The sequence below is a fragment of the Lissotriton vulgaris genome, chromosome 9 (genome assembly GCF_964263255.1).
Source record: "Lissotriton vulgaris chromosome 9, aLisVul1.2, whole genome shotgun sequence".
In the NCBI taxonomy this organism is placed as follows: domain Eukaryota; kingdom Metazoa; phylum Chordata; class Amphibia; order Caudata; family Salamandridae; genus Lissotriton; species Lissotriton vulgaris.
Window position 1 is genome coordinate 1,040,430,951 of NC_141697.1, and position 25,210 is coordinate 1,040,456,160.

A 25,210-nucleotide genomic window follows, 5' to 3' on the forward strand; every position below is an offset into this window, starting at 1 on the left:
AAATCAGTCTGACCCTGTGCTTCATGGGAACAGTCCAGCCCGAACTGCCAAGCCATGTCTTCCCTGGACCGGAAACAAGCATCATGGGACCGGTTTCGGATTCATAATCCTCATCAGCCAGGCTATCTTGAATCCAGTGGCCAAGTGAGCAAGGGACTCACTTCTGAACATATCCTGCCAACTTAGGGGAAACAAAGCGAAAAAAAATTTCCTGAAGTACTGCCGGGATCGGATGGTTAAGTGAAGCTTATTTCAGGCTGTGGGGGCGAGATAGGAAAAGGAGTAACCCCCAGATCTAGGCCAGTAGATACATGGGATGTGTCATAGTAAGAGATAGACGGAGCAAAAATGTCTGAGCGGAGCGTAAATGTGTATTTTTCTGCTGAGGTTGGAAGGGACAAGGTTGTGAAGAGCTCTTTAAGAGAGGCAGAATAGTTTAAAGGACATGCTTGTGAATAGGTAGTAAATGGAGGGTTCGCAGGTGGTAATTGACTGTAGCACAGTGAGGAAGATTCAACAGTAGCCTGCCAGTCGTGTTCTAGACCTCCTTTGGCCTCTTGAGGAGGTAGGCTAGGATGCATTTCCGAAGTCCAGACTGCTAGTGATGATGGTTTGGGCAACACTTTTTAATGAATCGGTGACAGTTTTAAGGAATCTAGAAGCACCAACTTGAATATTTTTCTGAGCATCTTAAGGGTGCCGAAGCAGCATGATTAAACCACTGTCACTGTAAGCTGGCTGTCCAGGATGATGCAGGATTCCTGGTGGATTATGTTGTCTGAGGGGGGGCAGCCCTAGATTTGTGAGCAACAGTAAAACGAGTTCTGTTTTATCGCCACTGAATTTCCTGTAGTTGTTGCTCATCCACTTGGTTACCGTTGGTTACCGTTGGCATGCAACAGAAATAGTTGGCCTAGTACTGTCCTCTGAAAGGGGGAGAATCAGCTGTGTATCTTCTGCATATGTTAATACGGTGAATCTGAAGGATCTGATTTTGACTGCAATAGGTGTCATGTAACTATTGAAGAGGATGGGGCTGAGGGAAAAACACAGACACTACAGAGGACATTGATGGGTCCAAATGAAAAGTTGGGAGTAAAATCAACAGAGTGAGGTAGGAGAAGAAATGGAACTAATGGAAGGCCAAGAGGCAGATGCCAACATCATGAAGCTCTTGAGGAGGATGGCATGGGTTACCATGTCAGATGCCATTCATACATCCAGGAGGAACAGAGCTGTGGTGGTTCCAATATAAGTAATAAGCCCATGATGTTACCTAAGGCTGCAAGGCGTTTCAGTACTGTGATTGGCTCTAAAGACTGATTAAGAGGCATTCAGAAGGTTGTGGGCTTCGAGGTAGCATGTGATTGATGGGCAATATTTAACAGGAGTTGGCGTGCACAGAAGAGGTTGTGAGCCAAGTTCACATATTTGCAGGTCATAATCGCAAGTGGCTCCCAGTGGCTCCCAGTGGCTTGGTTTGATCTGCTCCTATAGAGGGCACTAGGCCCAGAAACCCAAGTGGGAAAGCTTTTTATTAGGACAAGTGAGGTAACAGTGGATGGAAGGAATTTTGTAAATTCCTGCTGATTCCGGAAGCTTCCATCGCAAAAATGTTAGGAAAACGCATGTTTTTAAGCAAAATTTAAGGTCTGCAGAGCATTTTGGGTAAGAAAGCGTTGTGGGATCCATGGAAGGAATACTAATTGGAGACTACTTGTGAAAAATGACTGAGGTTGGTAGGTTTCCATGGGTGAAGGTCGAGGCTGGCGTCTATTCTATTGCTGATTTCGCCACATAGCGATTTAAGGCCTTATGTATAGCGGTCTCTTGGCCTACCCATTATAAGTGGGGTACCTTTAGTATTGGAAGACATGTGGTAATGCTGGGTTGTAGGAAAGTTGTAAATCCTCACAGAATTCAGAACTCTGAAGCACAGAAATGTGAGAAGAATGTGTGTTTTAAAGCGAACTTTGAGGTTTGCAAGGGCTTCTAGGTAGGAAAACCTTGTGAGAACCACTCAAGCCATTCCACCCTGCACTCTCCTGGGAGTCTAGTTTTCGGAAATATGCAGGTTTAGTAGGTTTCCCTGGGTGGCGCTGAGACAAGCCACAAAATCCACAGCTATCCACATTGAAAAAACAGAGTTGTTTTTTGTGGAAAAATGTGATTTGTCTATGTTGCATTTCTGCCCTTTCCTGTTGCAGGCACTAGGTTCACCTACACAAGTGAAGTACATTTTTATCTGGAAACTTAGGGAAATGCTGGGTGGTAGAACATTTTTAGCTCCGTGAAGATTTAGAACTTTCCATCACAGAAATATAGGAAAACTGTGTATTTTAGACAAAGTTTCACGTTTGCAAGGGAATCTGGCTAAAACAGAATCTGATAAGACCCTCCCTGGACTTCGTAGGGGTCTAGTTCACCGAAATGTGAAGGTCTTGGAGGTTTCCCTAGGTGCTGGCTGAACTAGGGCCCTAAATCCACAGCTACCCACATTTCAAGGAAGGGTTGGGTTTGAGTGGAAAGAATAACCCTGCTTGTGATGCTTTTTGGTCCCTTTCCTGTCTCGCGCGTTAAGCCCAATAACTCTAGTGAGTTAACATTTTTATCGGGAGATGGCAGGGTAAGTTGGGTCATAGGAAATTTGTGGATCTCTAAAGATTCCAGAACTTTCCCTCACAGAAATGTGAATAACTGTGTGTTCTTAGGAACAGTTTGAGGGTTGTAAAGGATTCTGGTTAAAACACCGTGTTGTAAGCACAGAAGTGAAACCACCCTGCACACCCTAAGTGTTAAATTGATTTTTTTCATAACAAACTTTATTGAATTTCCGGTCTGCAAAGCTGGCGTATGTGAACACCTAGCACACACATAATACATAGCAGATTATGTTGTATACGCAATGCAGGGCAGAGAAGTCGCAAATATATTGTAATGCGCATGAAGAATGACCACAATTACAGTTTCATAGGTAATTAACCGCATCGCTGCTGCGGCGATTTTTGCGCTGTGCAGCTTTTTTTAAAAAGCCGCGTTACATGACGAGCTCAGCTCGTCATCAGCACACGCCACCCGTGGCTGATGACGAGCTGAGCTCGTCATCAGCATCAAAGGGGTTAAACAAGTTGACCCAGCCACTTTCCCCACACTCGCCCATGTTTCTGGGTGCAGCCGCAGGTTTCAAAAACCATTCGCTCTTGCTGCGCACACCAGTGAAGTCCCCTCCCCCACTTCGACTGGGTAGGAGGCTCATGGGACAACCAGCGCGCTGTGATGTCCCTTTTCGCCACCAGGAGGCCCATGCCTCTCCGTCCTCATAACCCCAGAGCCCTTAAACAAGCACAGGACTCTGCAACCACAGGGCGAGAAGAGGGTCAGAGTCCAACACATAGGGTGCAACAATCACTGAGTTCACAGGCTCGAGGGGCCACTGACCTGGAGGACCCTGAAACACCAGCCAGGAGAGGGTTGGGACACTGTAGGCGGTCAGGAGTATGCTGGCATAATAAGGGGGAGGCAGAGCCTCTGGGTTGACGAAGAAGCCAGTTAGGACTGTTGCACCACCAACCAGGCCAGCATTGTGAATCACCAGGCTTGGCCCATGTGCAGGCCCATCCGAGCCACTCCCCATGTCCCAATGTGGCGAATAGAGCTGCGGCCACGCCGCTGACACCAGGCAGTACAATGCCGGCTATGTCTGCCGACCACCCGCTTCCTCAGTTTTTTGCTGGCCCAGGAACATAACAGGGCCGGCAGCCGCATGCAAATCAGTGGTTGCTGTCACTGGGTATGGGAAAAGGGGGGTCTGCGACATAAAACAGGCCAGTGCATGGTATCAGGCGTGACCCCCTCCCCAACAGTAGCAAACAGTAACCTCTAGGTGGGTCCCTGTAGTGTGGTTCGGGGTAGCAGGACTGCCAAACACCGCTGCTCCTACACAGGAAAGGCCCCTGCTCCTCACCTTCTCTGGTTGTGGCTAGCTTCTCGGGTTCAGGTCTATGCCATAGCCTGCAATCCCAGTGGTGTTTGCAACTCCAGGCCTGCCCACCAACAGCACGCTCAGTCTTCTGGGCCAGGGAACCAAGGCCTCATGCGGAAAGCGGCAGCCTCTCCAGCTCGGGTTGCCAGTGTTGCTCAGTTCATTCAGTGGGCCACCACGAAGCTCCAATATGGGCCCCCAGCACACTACCAGGAGCAGGAAATTGATGGTCTCGTCAGCTGATACTGCATATTGCGGGTGCCGACAGCAGGATTTTTGGGCCGGGTCTTGGATCCTCCAGATTAACTGGATTAACTGCCATTTTAGGTGGTTGGCCACGCTCTCCATTCAAACATTTGCTTTAATCGGTATTGGGACCTTCAGACCTATGAATGAGTGCTGTTTGGGTGCAAATTGCATTTAAACCATTTTAGCACTAAATTGCATAAGAAGATGGGTGCAATTTTCTTCAATTGTTGATTGCAGTTCTACCTGGTTGTAAGTGCTTGTTAGAATCTGTGCTAGGCATAATAAATAATTTCAACTGCTTAGATACTTTCTGCTATTTGCACAGCTACAAGCTAAATTATACATTCGGACTGCTTATTTATCCAGACGCCAAGTGAATAACAAAGTTTCTTTGCTATTTGCAATGCTGCTGGACAAACAGTACATCATTTCTGTTATTTGGTCAAAGGGCAGGTAAGGGCAGATAAATAATGAAATGTCTTTGTTATTTTAAGCCCTCCAGCCAAATAGTACATAATTTCTACTATTTAGCCAGAAGCTGGGTAAATAGGGAAATTCCTTGCTATTTGGAAGACCAAAGGCCAAATAATACATCATTTTTGTTATTTAGACCAAGTTACTAATTAAGACTATTTTTAATTAGTGTGGCTGCTCGCCATATTGAACAAAATATTCACTATTTTGCCAGCCGGTGGGAAAAGAGTAAAGCTTCTTGGCAATCAGCCTGGCTACTGAACAATTAGTGCATAATGCCTGCTACTTATCCATTGGCTGTGTGAATAGTCAAGCTTCTTTGTTGTAAGACCTAGACCACTAACTAAATAGCCCATACTTTCTGTTATTTATTCAGAAGATAGGGAAATATTAACATTATCAGTATCTGCTGACCAAACAGTAAATAATAGTTAGCAGTTTAGCTAAACAGTTTAGCTAAACAGTGCAGAATCTCTACTACTTAGTCAGAGGTAGGGTCAGCAAAAACGTGTATCTCCTAACTTCAAGGCCGCCAGCCTATTTATAAACAATTGCTAGTATTTAGCCCGTGGTTGGGTAAACAGCAGAGAAAATTCACTATTTATTCTGCTCTGGTTTGTGATGTGCCTGCAGCTAATCTCACATAGTGGCTAAATGAGAACTCGAAGAGTACTGTATAAATAAATACTAACTAGCTCATTCTGCGATATTACCACAAAAATCCACAAGATGGCAGTGCTGCACAAGTAATTATATATATCAGCTTCGAGGATATTTCGTTTCTAAATATTAATTAAAATAAGGAATATCATTACGAATGTCGTTTATTGAGCTAAACGGGTGATAGGTTTGCTCACTTTTGCAATTGTGTTGTAGTTCATGATTGTTTTAGTAAAGCGTGTCCAGAGACTGGACACTGATGTCAATTTTCCAAATTATGCAGCCATTTGTGCTGCTGCCTCGCAGAAGATGTGACCTGATTAGGCCCTTGTCAAAGTGTTACTTATAGAAATGCGCGCGTGGGGAGACAGGAGGTCGAATACATCCGACCTTAAATTAGAAATGCTTTTGTGTTTTGTCAGATTTCACAATTTATTTAATTCGTCATTATTTAATTTTAGCGCGCCCATGGCCCGGGTATCAGCTTTCAAGCACTATTAAGTGCGGTTTGGGGTGCGCCATGACGTGTGCGAAGGGTAATGCTGTGGTGATAGCCTAGAGTCCTCGGGCTGCGCCGAAAGGACGGGCCCTCCAGGCTGTTCGTTACTTCATGCGGCTTGACACAGGAGAGCAGTTACAGCAAGACGATGCTATATGGTGTGGTTTTGAAAAGCCCGGTAAGGTTGAGTGAGGGTATTCCTGTGAGTAGGAAAACGCTGTGCCACAGATGTGGCTCACCACGCCGTATAGTGGAGTGACTGTGACCAGGGAGAAAGGACAGGACTCACTGCAGTATACAATCCACACAGCTACGCCGCCCCCCCCCCCCCCCCCCCCCAATCTTTACCACATGGGACAGCCAGCCACAAAGTAAAGACAGCCATTGTAAAGACTGAGTGGGATTGCACTGAAGAATTCTGTTCCGAAATATATGGTGTACATATATGCATAATTAACTCAAAACCTATTTTTTGTTGCAATGAACATTTCAGCAGAACTCCGGAGATACCAACACTTATCATACTGATAATTCAGAACTCTTAGGTGTTCCAGGTCAATTCCTCCTGTTCAGGTGTTTGCTTTGCATTCTGAGACTTGTGCTGGATTTATGTTAGAAAAAACATAACTACAAGTCCCAGAGCGCAGACAAAACCCGGATTAACTAGTAAGCCAAGAGCCGAAGAAACTTGGAAACTCTAAACACTTAGACCAATACGTGAATTATGTTGGGTATATGAGAACAGAAGCATATAAAGAAGGGGATAGGGTGACCACATCATTAGAGATCATAGCATTGCTGTCCTGGTCCAGATCTTTTCTACTTACGAGCGTTTGTTTTCAGTGTTTGTCTAATTAGCTAAATGAAAGCAAAACAAGACTATGGGCCTGATTACGAGTTCGGTGCTCTTCCATACTGCCGCGGTCCAAAGAAGACTGCTGCGGTCACACACCTGCCACATTAAGATGTCACCGTTGGGAAGTATATTTCCAAATATGTGGTTGCTACTGTGTATGTTTTGACTGCACAAGTGTTAAATGTACACACATGCATGACACATGTAAAAAATAACTACTATAAGTACTTTCCAATTGACGGAGTCCAGGCGATATGTGCCCAGTCCAGTCAATGGGTAAATAGTGCAAAACCGACTTACCTGGATTTCGGCTCTTCACCTGCCGACACTGCCACTTCTCCTGCAACACAACCTATGAAAGATCCTGCACCACTCCTGCCCACAAGACCAAGAACGTCCCACAACCACTCCAATGTATCCTGCTCAAGGCCCGGTCGCTCTGCAAACACGCCACGGAAATCTGGGACACCATCACCACCCTCTCCACGTACATTGCCTTCATCACCTAAACCTGGCTTAACCCCTCCTTGAACCCCAACATCACCACTGCCACTCCTGCAGGCTACAAGATCATACTCCGAGACCACGCCAACAAACAAGGGGGAGGCATCACCATCATCTTCAAGGAAACCATCAGATGCATCATCACAAACGACGACCCCACACCCCTCATGGAACACCTCAACTTCCTACTACAAACTGACCTGAAAACCACAATTAGAGGCACCCTTGCCTACAGACCCCCAGGACACTAAGTAACATTCTGCAAAAACATCCCGAGCCTCAACATCCCTCTAGGCAACAGACTTCCACCACTACGTCCTACTCAGCGACCTAAGCTTCCATATCGAAGCCTCCAACAATGCCAACTCCATCACGCTCCTGGAAAACCTGAAAAACATCGGCCTTACCCAACTGGTCACCGAATCCATGCACAAGGCTGGACATATCCTGGACCCCATTTTCACTTCCAGTGACAAAATCAAATTCAGCCACACCACAGAACTCACCTGAAGTGATCACACCATTGTACACTTCACCATCACCTACACCCAGCACACCATGATCAGCCGCCAGATCCCCTCCCATCGCAGCTGGAGCAAGGTCATCAAAATACACAGAACTTCACGACCTTAATCACTGACAGCACTGACAGAGTTGCTCACAAAATCCAACAGGACCTCCAAACACGCCAGCTGCTACACCCCAGAACTAAGGACCACCAAATGCTACTGCCACGAATTGGAGAAACCATGGCATGCCAACAAGAACCACGCCGACAGAGAAACTCACAAAACAGCCCTGAACAACTATCAACGGCACATCAAAGTAGTGGATGGGCTCTAAGCCCGTTTTTAATTAAGTATGTCTAGCTAGGCCACTAATGTAGGCCAGGACAGGACTGCATATTGTATTGATTCAAGTTACCTTAACAGCTGTGCCAGCTTTTTGTCGATGGCTTTCAACCACTGGATCCTGCCATCAGGGGACTAGAGTGACAACGTCCAGAATACATAATCATATCCTGGAACACAAGTCTATTATTTGTGGCGTCTGTTTAGTGGCGAGTACAAGCTAACTTGGGACAACAGAAGATAAAGTCATCTCAGAGCCTGTGGTTTTTAGCGGATACAAGACAGAAAATGTGCTTCATGTCTTGAAAGCAGTACCCTGTGATGGATGTAGGCCTCAACTTCCCATGGAAGTCACTTTGATTAAGTGTCCTATGCGGGTCGTTGGTTGTGCCAACTCTTTGGGGTGGTCTTCACTCCTGCCGCAGCTAGCTAATCATAGCTATCTCAGAGACAAAGTGATATAAGTGAAAATGCCATATTGTGCATTTAAAATGGCATCCGTATTAGGGATAACAACTTTGATGAATGACACAAGTAAACAACGACTGCTGCTGCTGCAGACTCTGAGCCATTGAAGATTTACATGGGACTAAAGAAATGTGTGGTGAAACTGCCCGGTGTAAGGTCAGATGTTAGCTGGCCATGGCACGCTTTAAACAATACAGTGTTTTGAAAGTCAAATTGCTGAGTTTACAGCCCTGGCTTGCTTGTATTGTGTTGAGACTGTGTGGCAGTTTCATGTGTCGATGAAGCATACTCAAAGACTATGCAGTGTACTGTACAAGCTGCTATGAAATGCTAAACATAGCTTCAGTTTTAAGGTCATATACTACTGACAAGACAGTCCTCGCATCCTACTCTAGCGGTTTGATGCTCTCTGCTGCTTAGTTTGGCCTAACTGACTTTGCTGACAATGCCTCATTGGGACAGGATTGTACCCTGAGTGGGATGCAGGCGTGTACACCTGCTATGTGCATCCCAGCTGCATGTGGAACTGGTATCCTGAGTTATTTTTGGTACCAATAGCATGCTAACCCAGAGTGTTCCCTGAGGCCTTGGCCTGTCCATGGTACTGCCGAGGTCCGGTACACCTTCTCTGGCCAGGAGGAAGAGCGGCCTGCCAGTTCCATTCATGTAAAGTACTTCTAAGGTATAAAACCCATACATTTGCGCTGGTGTTTGCATGATAGTCAGTCTCCCAGAGATAAGGGGACATCACCTGAAGTCTGCAACTTATTGGAGAAGCACTTGGACTGCTTAAGCACTTAGAAGCCTGCCTCTGCTCATATAGGGAAGGAGAATGACTAGCCAAGTAAAGGAGAGATGGTCCAGGAGGAGAAGCACACAGTGTTTCTGGTGTATGAGGCACCTAGAACTAGTTGACTGGTGAAAGGGAACAAAGCAGTACCTGGCCTGAAATCTGCAGGGTCTCCCATTCCAGCTCCCATCTTGAGCTGCGTAAAGAAGTATTCACCAAATTGTTACAGTGTGGCCCAGGGTTCCTGCCATCAAACCTGAATACCTAGTGAAGCCACTGCCACCTGAGGTGCCACCTTGAGAGGATCTGCTGCTGCGGCCCCAAGAGCTACGCCTGTTGAAGGAGTGTGCATGCCTGCATCAGGCTCCAACTGCCGAAGACAAGTGTAAAAAATAAAAGTGTCTGCCTGCATCAGACACAAGGGCCGCAGCAGAAAAGAATATGCCTGCCTGTATTGGCCTAACGGCAGTGACTTCCAACAAACCCCCTTGAAGTGTTGCTCAACACCTGTGATCCTGAAGCGGCGAGACCTCTCTATATGGTCTCCGGCCTAGTGCTGAAGCTCAAGAGCATGAAGACACTGATCGCACTGTCCTGCACCTGGTACTCACCAGTGTCACTGAGTAGGTACTGCGGTAGAGTGTCTGCCAAAATCAGAGATCGTGCCTCAATGCAAGTTAAGGAAACCACTGTTGCTGCTAATGCCAAGCTTCGCGGGCATGGAATTGTTGGGTGAGAAGACAACTGAACTGACCTATGGCCAATCTTCAAAGTAATCACTAGTGCTCTGCACCTGCGCCAAGCCTATTGCTGTAAGCATATATTTTATAGACTTATCCTAGAGAAAGAAGGGGTGGAAACAGGCAAACCTGGGATATCTCCAGGGGATACATAACATGTCACTGAACCACCTTTGGAATCTGCAATATTTAATAATGCTATGTGACTAAAGTACATTCTTTTGCTTTAACGACTAGCACTGGGATGGATAATATGTAATTGTCTGTGTTTTGACTAGTGAGCACTGAGCTCTTGCCCCCATATTACCTCTCTATGAGAAGCCATTGGCTGCTCGCCTTTGCTACCATGACAGTCAATTTCAGAAGGGGAGCACTTGGCCTAGTTAGCAAAGCCATAGTAGGACGGACCCCAGGACAACAAAGTCAAATTACTTCCACCTTCACGGTTGCGGTGCCGTTGCCCCCGTGTTCCCTGTGGACCCCGAACAGGGTCTGACTCCTCTGCACTTGTGCTGACATTTTGTGTTATCCAATGTGGCTGCCAAGGATACCTGATGCAAAAGTAAAAACTCTAATTTGCTTGAAGTTACTATTTAGGTTAGGAACTGCTGAGTGGCCTTTGGTGGGCAGCAGATGTCAGTCATTTGGATACAATGATGGTAGAGGTTTAGAGCACTAGAGCAATAAACTCCATCTAAACCTCATATGTATTTGTGAAAGTTAAATACTTCACAGGAGTTCAGTCGGTATCTTTACTCTTTTATCTTCCAGGGAATGCATGTGAGACAATGCAGGTCCCTGCACTTGTAATATAGGTTCACCCAATGATTTCACCATAAGGTTAGGGAGAAGCATCAACTTAGGTGCAGGTGGTCTGACTACTGTCTGCCAGTGCACAGGAGGAGCCAGGTAAAGGGAAGGCATCGTTAGAATAAAAATCTATGGAAATGGCAAAGAATTGGGTAGGTGAATGCCCAAAGAAAAGAACCGGACATAAACCATCTCCCAAAAGTGTAAGAAGCCCTAGTCTGTACAGAGTGCATTGCACAGAGTGCACCCTTATTGGTACTGCCATTGGTGGGCAGGGATCGAAAAAGCTAACGTACACACTATACCTCTAGAAACAAAATCCAATTGGTAGCTTTATAGTTTCAGAGTCCTTTCTGCCTTTAAGGTTTGCGACAGGCACGTTGCATCCAAATTATTGAATCGAATCTTCACTTGCATCAGTTTCCCTAGAGAAAACAAGTATTGGCAAAGTCAGTAGGTCGTGCCTATCTAATGTGAATGCCGAACTGTTGGTTTTGACAATGTTTGTCTGAAAAGTATTGTTTAAAAAAAACATAAAAGAAAAAACATTTCAAAATACTGGAGAAAGGGGGGCGTTGCTACGACAGCCGGCATGGCGGGCGCGGCTTAGTGAAGCTCCGTCCCGCTGCCACTCTCCTGATTCTATTATCCTGCCTTCCTCCACTGCCTAACCCTCCCCAGCGATAGGAAGGGTGTCGGAAGATATCAGACGGCCGCCCTGAAAGTTCTGGCTGTGTCGGAGGTGGTGTGGCTGCGCAGCGGGCCCCGGAGGTGGTGAGGCCTACTCCGCCTGCAGAAGCCAGGACCTCGATTTTGGAGGTGACCCTGGGACGCGACGAGTGTTGGCGGCCGGCCGGGCCAAGCGAGGGTGCGGCCCGCCTCTGCCCCCGGGACATTGGGTGGAGCATTGGAGCCTCTGAAAAGCCTAGTCGGCCCGATGCAGCACTGGAGGCCTAGAGCGGGGCCTGGAGGCTGGGACCGGCTGGGCCTGGCCCTGGCAGAGGGCCCATACACTGCATCGCCCTGGAACAAGGTAGCCTCCGCTGTGCATACGCTTTTGGAACTCAGCGATATTGGTGTCGCGAAGCTGGTTCTGGGGCTCGGCGGTCAGGTCGGGCTGCGGCGGGTTGGGCTGCTACGACGCACGTGGCTGGTGCCTCTCATTACCTGGCTGACGCTTCCTGGGCCTCGGTGGTTGGGTCGGGCCGCTGCGTACCTGTCTGGGGGCCCCCCCTGCCTGTGCTGCGGAACAAGCGCGACGCCTCATTGTCCCTGTGCAACACATACTGGGGAAGCGGGGGGACTCCAGGCTCGGGAACAGCCCTGGCATTTCCGTACCCGGCCTGAAGTGACGCCGCGGACCGCACCTGGGGGTGTGGTGGGACTACACAAGCCCGAGAGTCAAGGTTGCTGGTGGATTGCGTGGATGAACTGCTTCCTTGCTATCCGTATTCCTGAAGCTGGTGTGCGGGAGGAATAATGGCTGGGGCCTCGGTGCGACAACTGGAGGAGAGGGGCGCCCTCGAGTGGAGGGAGTGTCGCAGTGGGGTCCACGAAGGAGCGTCTTCGTAACTTTGTCCCCACCGATCGCCAACCATGACCAGAGGCGGGAGCGGCAGCGGAACCTCAAAACAGGCCACTCTTGACAAATTCACCAGCGCAGGGGGAACAGCTGGAGCCTCCGGGGGCCCCCCACTCCAGGGGCCAGATAATGCAACTCTTTTGGCGGCTATTACCCAGTCCAGGGACACTCTTGACGTAAAGATAGGGGCTGTTGGTGCGGACGTGACTCTACTGCGCCAAGACTTACGCAACGCAGTGGCCCGAATCACGGAGGCTGAAACACGGATCACTGGAGTGGAAGATGATGTTGTGACTTTAAAAAAGAAGGTTGCTGCCATGGAGGGTATCCAGAAGGGCCTGGCGCTCCGAGTGGAGGATGCAGAGGGGCGGGCTCGGCGCAATAACCTACGCTTTGTTGGCTTCCCGGAGGACTGCGAAAAAGGAGATAAGGAGGCCTTCCTCACACGCTGGTTAGAGGGCTGGCTACCGCCGGAGTCCCTCTCCCGCTGTTTCGTCATCGAGAGGGCCCATAGGGCGCTGGCTCCTAAACCACCAGTCGGGGAGCGACCACGAGCGGTGATCGCCAAGCTGCTTAATTATCATGACCGGGACAGTATCCTGAAACAAGCTCGATTGAAACAGCCGCTCATGTGTGAGAATCAACGGATCCTAATATTCCCGGACTACACAAAGCTAGTACAGCGCCAAAGACAATCCTTCGCGGACGCCAAGGCTCGCCTGAGAGGCCTCAAGATCCAGTATGCCCTGCTCTATCCGGCCCGCTTGCGGGTGATCTATCAGTCCCGCACTCTCTTCAACTCTCCGGAGGAAGTATTCAACTGGACGGATGAGACGGTTCGGGTCCGACCGCACACTCCGTCGGCCCAGAATTCAGACTCATCCTCTTCGACGGCGCCGAAGCAAACGCATAGACGTTATCGAAGTAGAAGCAATTGGAGGTCCCGATCCACTAAACGATCTCCCGCCAAGAAGGCTGCAGCGGAGGGGACCACTCCTCCAGATCGTCAGACTGTGGACTCGTGAATGGGGGTGAACCTCTCCATGGTGCGCTGAGGTGAAATCGGCGGGTGGCCCTGAACTACCCAGCCGGGGTAACTGGCGTCTTCAATACACACCGACATCATTGGACAAAGATATGGATTTTGATATGTGATGTTGTGTGAGGGGGGAGTGGGGGGGGGACTGCAGGGCGGACATTTGCCTCAGGGTACCAGTAGTCCGGGTTTCCACGGGTGTTAGTCGACCCCTTAAGGGTCTAGTTTGGGGTTGTGGGGTTGGACTATGGGGATCCATTGGAGTGGGTGGCCTCTGACCTCCCGTTGGGGGCGGTGGCTCGCCCGCACCGTGACAGATACTTCACTGTTACTGGGGTAGGGGGGGGGTGGTGGGGGTTCGAGAAGTTGTGTTCGGCCCAGGTTTGGGAAGGGGCTTTAGGGGACAGCGGGTGTTTGGGGTATTCAGGAGTAGTTCATTGTTACACGATGGTCCAGCTGGTTCGATTGCTAAGGTACAGGCAGACTCACTCCCGTAGGCCCAGGCGATTCTACATGTGCACAAATGATGGCAGATAGAGGCCCAGCTCCGGAGCTCCCCAGGGTGGCGCTGCGGATAGTACATGAATTTATATAGCGCACATCACCGAGCGGTTTCTAAGCGCTTGCTTAGGGAACCCGTCCTGGTATTCCCCTGTGAGATAACCCCGGCAGTGTATCCACAAGGTGAAAGTCAGGCATCCCTCCGCGAGGGGCCGTTGTGGAGATTAAGCAAGCTATTGCCCAGAGTCGCAGAGTGTGAACCCATGAATCGAGTAGGCACCGGAGCGAGAATTGTCGAGTCCATTGACATTTTAGGACTCAAGACCCCGCCGAGCCGGGAATTGAACCCTGGTCCCGGGCTGACCTCTGCTTCCAGGTCTGCCTCCTCTAACCAGTGAGCCACACTTCTCCACTCCATAGTGAGCTGGAATGTTCGGGGCATGCTCGATAAAATTAAGAGGGGTGCTGTGCTGAGGCAGGGGAAGAGGGAGAAGGCCGATGTCCTTTTATTACAAGAAACCCATCTCCTGGGTACCAAGACTCTTAGTTTGCAGCAATTTAGCTATCAACAGGTGTACCACGCAGGGTTCGTCAGAGGGTCACGGGGTGTTGCGGTTTTGATTCATCGGAGGGTGTCATACGTGCACTCTACACAGTGGGTCGATGCCCAGGGTAGATATGTGTTTGTTCAGGGAACGATTGATGGTGAGCCTGTCGTTTTTGGAAGTGTGTATGCCCCCCCCCCCCCCTGCAGTGGTCCCTGGTGGAGAAAATATTCGCTGTTTGGTCTGAGATCCCGGATGCCCGGGTGGCGGTTGGAGGGGACTGGAATGATGTGATGGATGGTACATTGGACCGTTTTAGACCGAGTGTTGGGCTGCCGCCGACTGCGTCAACGAAGTTGTGTGATATGGTGCGGAGTTTGGGTTGGACGTATGCCTGGCGCTATCAACACTCACGCAGTAGGGAATACACTTATGTCTCAGCAGTGCAAGGCTCCTTCTCTCCCTTCGACTACCTGTTTGTTCCCTGCCCGACGGTAGGAAGGGTAGAAACGACGACCATATTACCGCGTGGGCTCTCCGATCACTCTCCCGTAGTCATGGATATCCGTCTGGACAGGAGACGGCAGCCGTTTCGATGGCGCCTCTCCACCTGGCACCTTCAGCAAGATGAATATCAATCCCATATGCGGGAAGCGATAGCCCACTACTGGTCAGATAATGAGGGATCAGGAGTGGACGACATGACCCTATGGGAAGCATTGAAGCCCACACTCCGGGGAGTAGACATAGCCTGGTGTGCTGGGGCACGTAAGTTGCGAGGAGTGGAGCTGGAGAGGGCTGCGGACCGTGTGCGTGCCCTGGAGAGCTCCTGTGCAGAAACCGGAGAGGAGGAGGATGTTCGGCGGCTACTGCAGGCGCAGTGAGATGCTGCTTCCCTGCAACTGGAGGAATCACGCCAGGCGTGGCTTGCGACACAGAGCAGAATCTACCATTGGGGGGACAAGTCGGGCGCAATGCTGTACAGACTGTGCCAAGGCACGCTTCAGGCGCCGGTACTGCCAGGACTGCGGGATAGGGCCGGTGGCTCTCTTTTGGACCCTAAGGCGATTGCTGACAGCTTCGCATGCAATTTTGCGGATCAATACTCCCCCAGGGAATCCCTTCCGGCGGCGGAGGTTGACAAGTTTTTGGCGGATCTCCCGCAGCGTGGGGTCTCCGATGATGAGCGTGATAGCCTTGAGCTCACTCTGTCTGCGGAGGAACTGGGAACAGCCTTAGGAGAGTTGAATGCAGGGAAGGCCCCCGGGCCTAACGGGTTCCCATGCGAGTTCTTTCGGAAATATCATACTCAGCTAGGGGCACCCTATAAGAGAGCATTGGATGCTGCAAGGGAGGCGGGCCACCTGCCGGGAGACTGGAGGCACGCAGAGATAGTGGTCTTCTGCAAGCCGGCGAGACCCCCAGACCGCCATGAATCCTATGGCCCATCTCACTACTGAATACTGAAGCAAAGATACTTGCCAAGGCCCTTGCCAACCACCTCCTCCCGCTAATCACCACCCTGGTCCACCCGGACCAGGCTGGGTTTATGCCCCATAGAGCCACTAGGCATAATATCAGGCGAGCCCAAGTGGCACTGGAAATGATGAAAGCTACCGGAGCCCAGGCGGCGTTGCTGCTAGCGGATATAGATCGGGCGTTCGATTCCCTGAGCTGGGTCTACCTGCAGGCGCTCCTGTCACGGCTAAATCTTGGACCCCACTTTCTTTCCTAAGTTCGGCTGCTGTACACTGACTTAACGGCGTCAGTTTGGGTGGTGGGTGCTGTCTCGGAGACCTTCCCTATTGGACGGTATACCCGACAGGGCTGCCCACTCTCGCCATATTTATTTGCTCTCACCATGGAGCCACTAGCGGCGTGGGTCCGCATAGATGCGCAGATGAGGGGGTTTGAGTGGGACTCGGAGCCGTCGGATAGGATAGCTCTTTATACAGATGATTTGCTGTTCTTTCTCACTGACCTTAATAGGTCGGGCCCAAGAGTTCTTGAAATTATGAGGATATTTGGCGAGGTCTCGGGGCTCTATCTAAACGTCCAGAAATCTACTCTATGGACCCTAGGGTATGGTGCGGTGCTTGGTGACTGGGCGTCGACCCTTCGGGTAGCAGCGGGGGGCCTTAAATATCTCGGGGTATTCCTGTCGGATATATCGGGAGTCTTGTGGGAACGCAATATTGTTCCGGTATGGGACAAAGTTAGATCGGATATGAAGACGTGGTCCCGCATGCCCCTCAAAATATATGGCCGCTCCGCCATATTTAACCCTTTCGCTGCTGATGACGAGCTCAGCTCGTCATCACCCACGGGTGTCGTGTGCTGATGACGAGCTGAGCTCGTCATAAGTGAAGCAAAAGAGCAATTTGCAGCACAGCGCAAAAATCCCCGCAGCAGCCATGTGGTTAAGATGGTAGCCCTCCCGCGTCTACTATATCATCTACAAAATCACCCGTACCCTATCTCGCCGCAGTGGTTCCGCCAGGTCAATTCGGCACTGGGTCGCTTTCTCTGGGCTGGGGGCGCTGTCCGGGTGGCGCTTCGCACCTACTTCCTGTCCACATATTGTGGCGGTCTTACATCGTCAGATATCTTATCTTACTACCAAGCGTCCCACCTGTTGGTGTTAAACGAATGGTGGTATGGCGACCGCATTGACCCGGCCTATGCCTTGGAGCGTTATCTGATGGATCCCGATACCCTACATGAGCTCCTCTACTCGGCAGCAACAAGAAAGAAACTTCCGATGGTCACACAGGTAGTGTTTCAGGTGTGGCGGAGAGCGCTGGGACGCATGGGGCGGTGGAACACACTGACGCAGGAGACTCCTCTGTGGCATAATGGACGTTTGCCGGCTCTGGCGGCGTTGCGGGGATTCCGCGGCTGGGACGCAATAGGGATCTCGACTCTGGGACAGGTAATGAGGGGAACGACCCTTAAATCGCTCCAGGCTTTGCGGGACGAATATGATATGCCGAACTCCCAATTCTTTCAATATCTACAATTTAGGCACGCTATCTCCCCTGCCTTGGAGGGACTGGAATCCCTGCCGGAATTCAGAACCCCTGGAAGCCAAACTGTTCATGGGGGAACTGGAAGATAAAAAAATATCCTGCATCTATCAATCCCTCGTTACCCACTGCTCCTCCTCCCTGGACAAATTGCGGTCCACTTGGGAAAGAGATGTAGGTGAATTAGTTGAGGAGAGCTGGAGAGAGGCCCTGGCAGCCCCAAGGGAGACGGCTATTGCAGTAAGATTACGCTTCATTCAGTTTAAATACCTGCACAGGGCCTTTTACACGAGAGAGAGATTGCATAAGGCTGGTCTGATTGCCTTCCCTGACTGCCTGAGGTGTGGCCGTGAAGTGGGCACGTATGCATACGGTGTGGTCTTGTGGGGCATTGGAGGGGTACTGGAAGCAGGTCAGGGATTGTCTGGATGAGGTGCTGGGTTGGACACTCCCCTGTACGTCACAGCTGGGCCTCTTACATGTTCTAGAGCAGGTAGGAGGCAGCATATATAAAATACACTTGTTACTCTTAGGCCTAGTGGTGGCTAAAAGGGATGTGGCCCGTGCCTGGAAAAACTCTTGAGCTCACCCGATAGAGGCCTGGAATCAGGGATTGGACTACTGTATGAGTTTAGAACGTCCAGTGTTCGAAGCACGAGGTTGCCCTAAAAACATTTCAAAATCTGGAAGAGGTGGGCGGACTATAGGGGGCTGTGGCTGGAGCCGCCGACACAACAGGATCCTGTCGGTGAGCAGCTGCTTGATGGCCCTGGGCGAGGGTAGGAGTGTCCTGCCAATTTCATATAGACTGCATTATTGAATATGGACCGACATCGTGTTGGGGTTAGGGGGGGACCCGGGTGGAGGGTAGTTTCTGTGGGGTGGTGGGATTGGGGGGTTCTTCGACAAAATTGATTAATGTTGACTTCTACATTGATTGCTAGTCTTTGTACCTTGATTTTATGCTCATGGCTCCTGCGGGGTTCGGAGTACTGTGGAATATCTTTGCAATCCTTCCTGATATGACAATAAAGCTTGTTCTGAAAAAATACTGGAGGAAAACCAAACATACTTTATGACACCTCAAAACTATTCAAATTAAATGCTTTCAAACTTTATAAATGGCATGTTTTATTTTGCAATGCTTTTCACTCAGGAAACTCTGAGCAAAATTGTAAAATAATAAGGTAGAGTCAGAATGCGAATAGAAATGATTGCCAATGTATGATTTACTTTACAAAGGATTCAGCCATTTAATATTCTGCAGTAGGTCAGGGAGCGGATTTATGAGCTTCCAGCAGCAGATGGCTCCTCTCTCAACACCATAAAAGCCGTTGTGTTCCAAAGTTTGTGCTTTCAAGCAATATGTGGGCTAAAGCAAAAGCAGGCGTGTTCAGTCATGCACAAAACACACTATATAAATGAGGGTGTAAGGGCTCGTTTTACGACACTCATGTCCCCAAACAACTAAGTCCACTAGTGTTGACATCGGAACCATGCGCCCATGGCAACAGCGCAAATTCACCAATTGCAATAGTGAGAACACCATCTATATGATCACTTGCCCATGCCCTAAGAGATACGTGGGCATGACAACTCGAAAAACGAAAATAAGAATTGGTGAACATAAGAGTACTGTCCGATGCCGCAAACAAGCGACACGCTTAACAGCTCATTTCTTGCAAAAGGGACACGGTCCTAGTGACTTCACATGGACCATATTGGAACAGCCTACCATACCGGACCACTGTCCTGATATAGGCAAGTTTCTGTTTAGAATCGAACAGAAATGGGTCTATAAACTAAACAGTGACAAGGAGGGTCTCAATGAACCGATACCTTGGATGTCACTATAACGGGGTCCGATCCTGTCCGTAAACAAATGGGTGGAATTATATCGTTATATCGCTGCACCACCTGCGATACCCTATTGAAAGAGAGATCCTTTCTTTTACAACAAAATATAAAATAACTGAAATCTAGTATAACTGACTTTTTTCTGCTTCTTTGAAAGGAAACTAAGATTCCCAGAACACACCACACCTGCTTGTTAAGCGTCATTGATATACCCGCCCTTTTCTCTCGTTCGGTGCCTCCCCAGAATAGCCCAGAGGGACGTTGGGAGACACCGACGGAGAGGTGAGTGTGTGAGAGGTCTTTACTGGCAGTGATGCCGGCCACATATACGATAATGCCTCAATACGATCTTGGGGCTTTCTAACCCTAAACGCCCGAGCGTGTCACTAGAAAACGCCCCTACCGGGTCTTGTGTGTATACGTGGCAAGGGATATAGCGGTTACACATTTAAATACTCGTAACGAGAATTTTTCACCTACTAAGTCTTTTACCTGTACTACTAGTAAAGTATCTTGACAAATAGACTTACCTTTTTCATTGTTTAAATATAAAAATCAGCATCTCTTGCCTTGGTTTACTGAATCGGTTGAGTGTCTCTATAATTGTATTTTGCTAACAGAGCGGTGCTCCTTATTTACCTGAGCTGCAGCCAGGTGAGGTGAGGCGCCATCCCCACAAATACTGGGTGAGTGTTATCATGTCGATTAAACTGTATATACATGATCACAGGAATAGCGCAACTTGGGAGTGCATTCTTTGACAAATGTTGTTTTTCTCGTTTTTCTCTTTTCTTTTTCCTTATTCATATGACTTTCCTAGATTGTGGTGGAGAATCAACACCTGACACCCAGGTGAAATTTTTCCCTTTTATTCTTTAGTTCCTTATCACTAAATTATGCAAGCAGTAGCAACATCTAGGTCCTGATGAATGCATATGGATAACTTCCGTTTTTATGCAGAAACATGTCGACCACTTGCTAGTAGATATTTTGTTAAATCTACTCCTCACTGTTCACCTGTTTTTAGACTTGGGGGTCTGAGAGAAACTAATAAAGCACTTATTCTACTCAGTTCCACCTAATTTTACTCACTACCACTCTTTTTCACTGCACTGCTTCCTTTCAGTTGTAACTATCATTTCAACACCATACCGATACCACCCAGCGAAACAAATAACATCAGTCTCCTCACTCACACAGTCTTCACACTCTACACAGTGTGACTGTTCTCTAGTACTAACTCCTGGGTAAGGAGGACCCAAATGATGTGATAGTGGTGGTACAGAACGGCAACTGATGGGAAAAATTCCTACCTTGGTTGCATGTTGAGCGTATGAGTAGTTGAATGGTTTTCACACATGAACAATATTCAATTCACAATCTAACCTGTAAGTCATATGATGGTCAGTCTAGAGTAAAAACACTTGGTTGTGACTCCTGGATACCTTTTGTTGTAGTAAGTGTTCAGTCATGCCCCAGCAAAAGTAACCCTGCTGTTGAGCTTTTACAGACAGGGGAGGGGTAATGAGGCAACAAAATGCCTTGGGGGGGGGGGGGGTTCATGGGGAGGAAGCAGCATAGGAGGGAGAGAGCTAGAAAACACATGCAGTTTCCTGGAGTGATGAATGGAAAAAAATAAATGTTTGTATTAAGTTAATCAAAACTTACAATTAAAACAATTAAAAAGAAAAACACTTCTTCTTGTCAATCACTGTTATATCCAAGATCTGACAGATACACAATGATAAAGTGTTTAGTGCGTTAGCAGATGTATTACAATATAAACTAAAGTTAGGATAGACAAAGTGTAATACAAAGCATAGACCTTGACCGTTTTGATTATGATATTAAAACAAAAACACTTTAAAATGTTTGGTGCGTTTACTAAGAGCGCAACAGCACTAAATTGAACAAGGGGCAATCACGGGCGTTGTAAAAAAATTGTTTCCATGCTCTTAAAAATGTACTAGGTATAAGTACATTAGCGCATTGGAGGTTTGCGATTTGGTAGGTTGAGGTGGACAAAGTGCTATATAAAATCGGTAGAGGAGCACTAACAAAGCGATTAGTGCATTAGCAAGAGCTTCACTAAACTGGGCTGACATAAACCGGGTACAATCAAGTAGCGATATTGATAACAATTGCATCCATGATCTTGAGGCTCACTAAGAAAGTGTTTTGTGCATAGGGCTTAGTTAAAATAGTCAAGAAAGACAAAGTGCAGATCGAAAAGCATAGTTGATGACAGCCGTGAACTTAAAAGGCTCACTAAGTTAGAATGCTTACTACATTAGCAAGTTTCAGTACTGAGCTAGAATGAGCAAGATAAAGTCAGTGAGCATTGTTGATACCGATTATGAAAAAGAAAAAAGTAGTTCCCTGAATGTGAGCAATGGAAGGATAAGAGTCAGCCAATCGAAAGAATTATAAAGATGGTAATGCAAGTGACAATAAAGCTAATCAATGGTAAGCGATGGTAGGCTCTAAGCCCACTGTAAGTCCACAATAGGTCTTTGACAACCATACAGCCTGTGGTGTCTGGTAAGCAAGACCTAAAAATGACATATCTGCATACATGGAGTTCCATGAGCCAACACAATATGTCCCAACCAATTTCCACACACCTGTGCTCTAGCACAGACATATAAACACAATTTTGAAACACATATTTAGAGGGCTTTAAGAAATACTTTAAACAATTTGGATGTTATCATTGTCATAAGATGAAATTGCTTACAGTACGTGTGAGGGACATCCGAGATAGATCTTTAAGCATCCTGTATGTGTTTTGAAATAAAAACTTGAGAATCAACCCCTATGGCCCAAACATACCCAATAGCGGGCACTCTAGTACTTCTAAGAGAGAAAATAGGTAAGTAAACCTGTGAGAACAAGAGAACATAAATCATGTGCTGAGAGAAGTGGATCAGTTCACACAGTGCTCGTACAAATCAATTACTAGTTCAAAATAAACCATCCACTTCTAAAACATTATGTCTTTGGTGATATTTTAAAAGGTGACTGATACAATTATAACAATTAACTCCAAAATAAAGAATACAAACATATACAAATATAAAGTTATATTCAAGTTATGCACAAACAGGCACTCCCATGTGCTACACAAAAAACTTAAAAGTCTTACCTGATGAGGCACAAGTCCAAGAGAAGTTGGAGGTTCATTCATCCTGTCATCACTACTGCTGGCTACTGCATAGCCTCTGCAAAAACCAAACACAATGAATTAAAAATAGTTCATTATGCACAAGGATGTTAGGCGGTAAATGTTTTATTACTTAATCAACAGATGTACGTCATTTGGATCTAGCCACATGGTAGCACAACAGTGTATGAGACAGACTTGGTAAAAATAGTATGTAGTAAAACCAGGAAGAATAGCAAGTGAAAAGGAGAGGGACATTAAGTTCTGGTATTTTTAAATATATTGAGAATTTGACAGTGTTAGTTTCTGCCCCATATTGTAACACAAGTTTGGTACGTCTCAGATTCTATTGCTATGTACCCTTGTACGAGACAAACAGAACTGTATGTTGTAAAGTGTTACAGTAATAAAGAATAGGACCAAGATCCTTACAGTGGTGTTCCTATGACAAAGGCACTCGAATTTGGCAATATCCCCTGGATAGGGACAGGGCATGTTAACTTAAATCTTGCCAACAATTTGAGTAGAGAGGTTAGACCTGTCAGCCTTAGGATGGTCTTCCCCCAAACAGTTTGCCTTTCCTCCTCCATTTTGATGAACTTATTTTTGTTGGCCTTAGGACTCTGTGCACTTTATCTCTGCTAACCAATGCTAAAGTGCGTGTGCTCACTTCCCTAAAACATGCTGGTTAAATCGACTTGTACCCATTTGGCATATTTAATTCAATTATAAGTCTAATGTAGAGTGGTATACTATATACCCTGGGTCTGTAAATGAAATGTTACTAGTGGACCTGCAGCCCACATTGTGCCACCCACTTAAGTAGCACCTTAAAAAAGTTCCAAGGCCTGCTACTGCAGCTGGAATGCAGTTTTAAAATGCCATGTTGACTTGGCATTAAAACCTCCTTGCCAAATCTTAAACTTCCTATTTTTTTCTCATATAGGCCACCCCGAAGGTAGGCCCTTGGTAGCCTATCGGACAGGGTGCAGTGTAACTAAAAGGTTGGACATGTACTTTTAAGTTTTACATGGCCTGGTAGTTAAAAACGTATAAAACATTTTTTTTTACTACTGTGAGGCCTACCCCTCCCATAGGGTAACAGTAGGGATATCTTATTACATTTAATAAATTATAATTTCAAATTAGGAGCAGGTAGCTATGTCGTGTTTGGTGTCCTTGGAATTGTAATGAAAACCCGGTTTAAAGGTGAATTCAGTTTTTTAACTACAATTTCTCAAATGAGGCTTTTACAAACTTGACATTTTTCTACTGTCAGTCCTTTTATGCCTGTAGCCTGTCATGGGTCAGATGACTGGATGTAACTGACAGTTAGACTTTGTGAATTCCTCCCCGATGGTCACACAATAGAGGGATTAGGTGTGCCTTAATGGGCCAACTGCTGACAGGATAGGGAGGCGGAGCTGAGCACATCCCCACTTGTAACTGAATAGGGAGTGTTCTGTACCGGGGTGTAAGGGCTCATCTCCCTCCCCCAGATTTAGTGGGTCATGATTACATAACAGCTAGCAGCAGGTGGCTCGAAGGGGTAGGAAGCAGCAGGCCACAGATCCAGGGGGGGGTGTAGGGTACATAGGCCCAGAGGTGCTACAGAAACAGTAAAGAATATCATGTGGGCACCCGAAGGGGAGACCTCAGGAGAGGTAACGACCACAGGATAGGATAATGAACTGAGGACAGTGATGACATCACCCGGGTGCTGGGAAAACCAGGTAAGATTCAACCAAGGGATTTGGGGCACTACCGGGAGTGGGGTCGCCAACCTCCTCAGGGCAGATCACGCCTAACAGCAGCAAGAAAAGGACCCTAGTTTGCCTCAAAGGCATCCAGGTTGTGATTGACTTCGTACATCGCCAGTTCATGAGCATCAATGCAATTACATTCAAAGTGCCATTCACAACGGTAGGCATAGCTTGCTGGGACCAGTATTGGAGGATGGAAAGCTTCACCACAGCGAGGGGGCAACAACCCACTTAGGTTTGTGGGTGGGGAAGTACAGGAGGTCAGAGGTATCGTGAAGGGTGGTGGGGTGAGGGGGAGCCAGAAAGGGGCTGTAACAGAGGAGCTAAGACCATATACTCACCTAGGAGGCTTCAAGAGAAGGAAACATTCAGAGGATGTGGAACAAGTCACAGCAGCTGGCCATGTCAAACTGCAAATTTGTCCCAACGACAGACATATACAGTTTCCGCTGATGGACACCTGGCAGCCAAGATGACATCCATCACTTACGGGCAAAGGTCAAAAGTGTTCAGCTGTCACTACTCAATCTCCACACTTGAGAGTGGTGGCGCAAAGTCCCGGACGCAGAACCATGTCCGGTTGCTGCGACAGCAGGTCCTACAGGAGGGGAAACCTGACGAAAGGACAAATGCTCAAGTCCAGGAGTTCTTGAAACCAACCTTTTCGTGTTCAATCTGGAGAAACTAGGGTGTCATGAGCCGGTTCTGTCATGATCTTCATGAGAACTCGGGCAGGAGTGGTATCAGCAAGAAAATGTACAAGAGTCCTGCCTTCAATTTGAGTTAAAGCACGTCTCCCAGATGTCTTGGAAACTCCAACACGGAGAAGTGTGGTCAATGAGCATTCTCAGCAG

The 25,210-nt window shown here is 47.8% G+C and overlaps 1 protein-coding gene across 2 annotated transcripts in view; it reads right to left on the reverse strand.

The window, feature by feature from the left end:
- The window catches only part of ATG7 (autophagy related 7), a 1,270,091-nt gene that overhangs the window by 707,167 nt on the left and 537,714 nt on the right, over window positions 1-25,210 (reverse strand). For both annotated transcript variants that reach the window (XM_086938958.1, XM_086938957.1), the window contains exon 18: window positions 22,576-22,651. In XM_086938958.1, coding sequence (XP_086795084.1) covers window positions 22,576-22,651 — 76 coding nt within the window. The remainder of the gene's footprint in view (window positions 1-22,575; window positions 22,652-25,210) is intronic.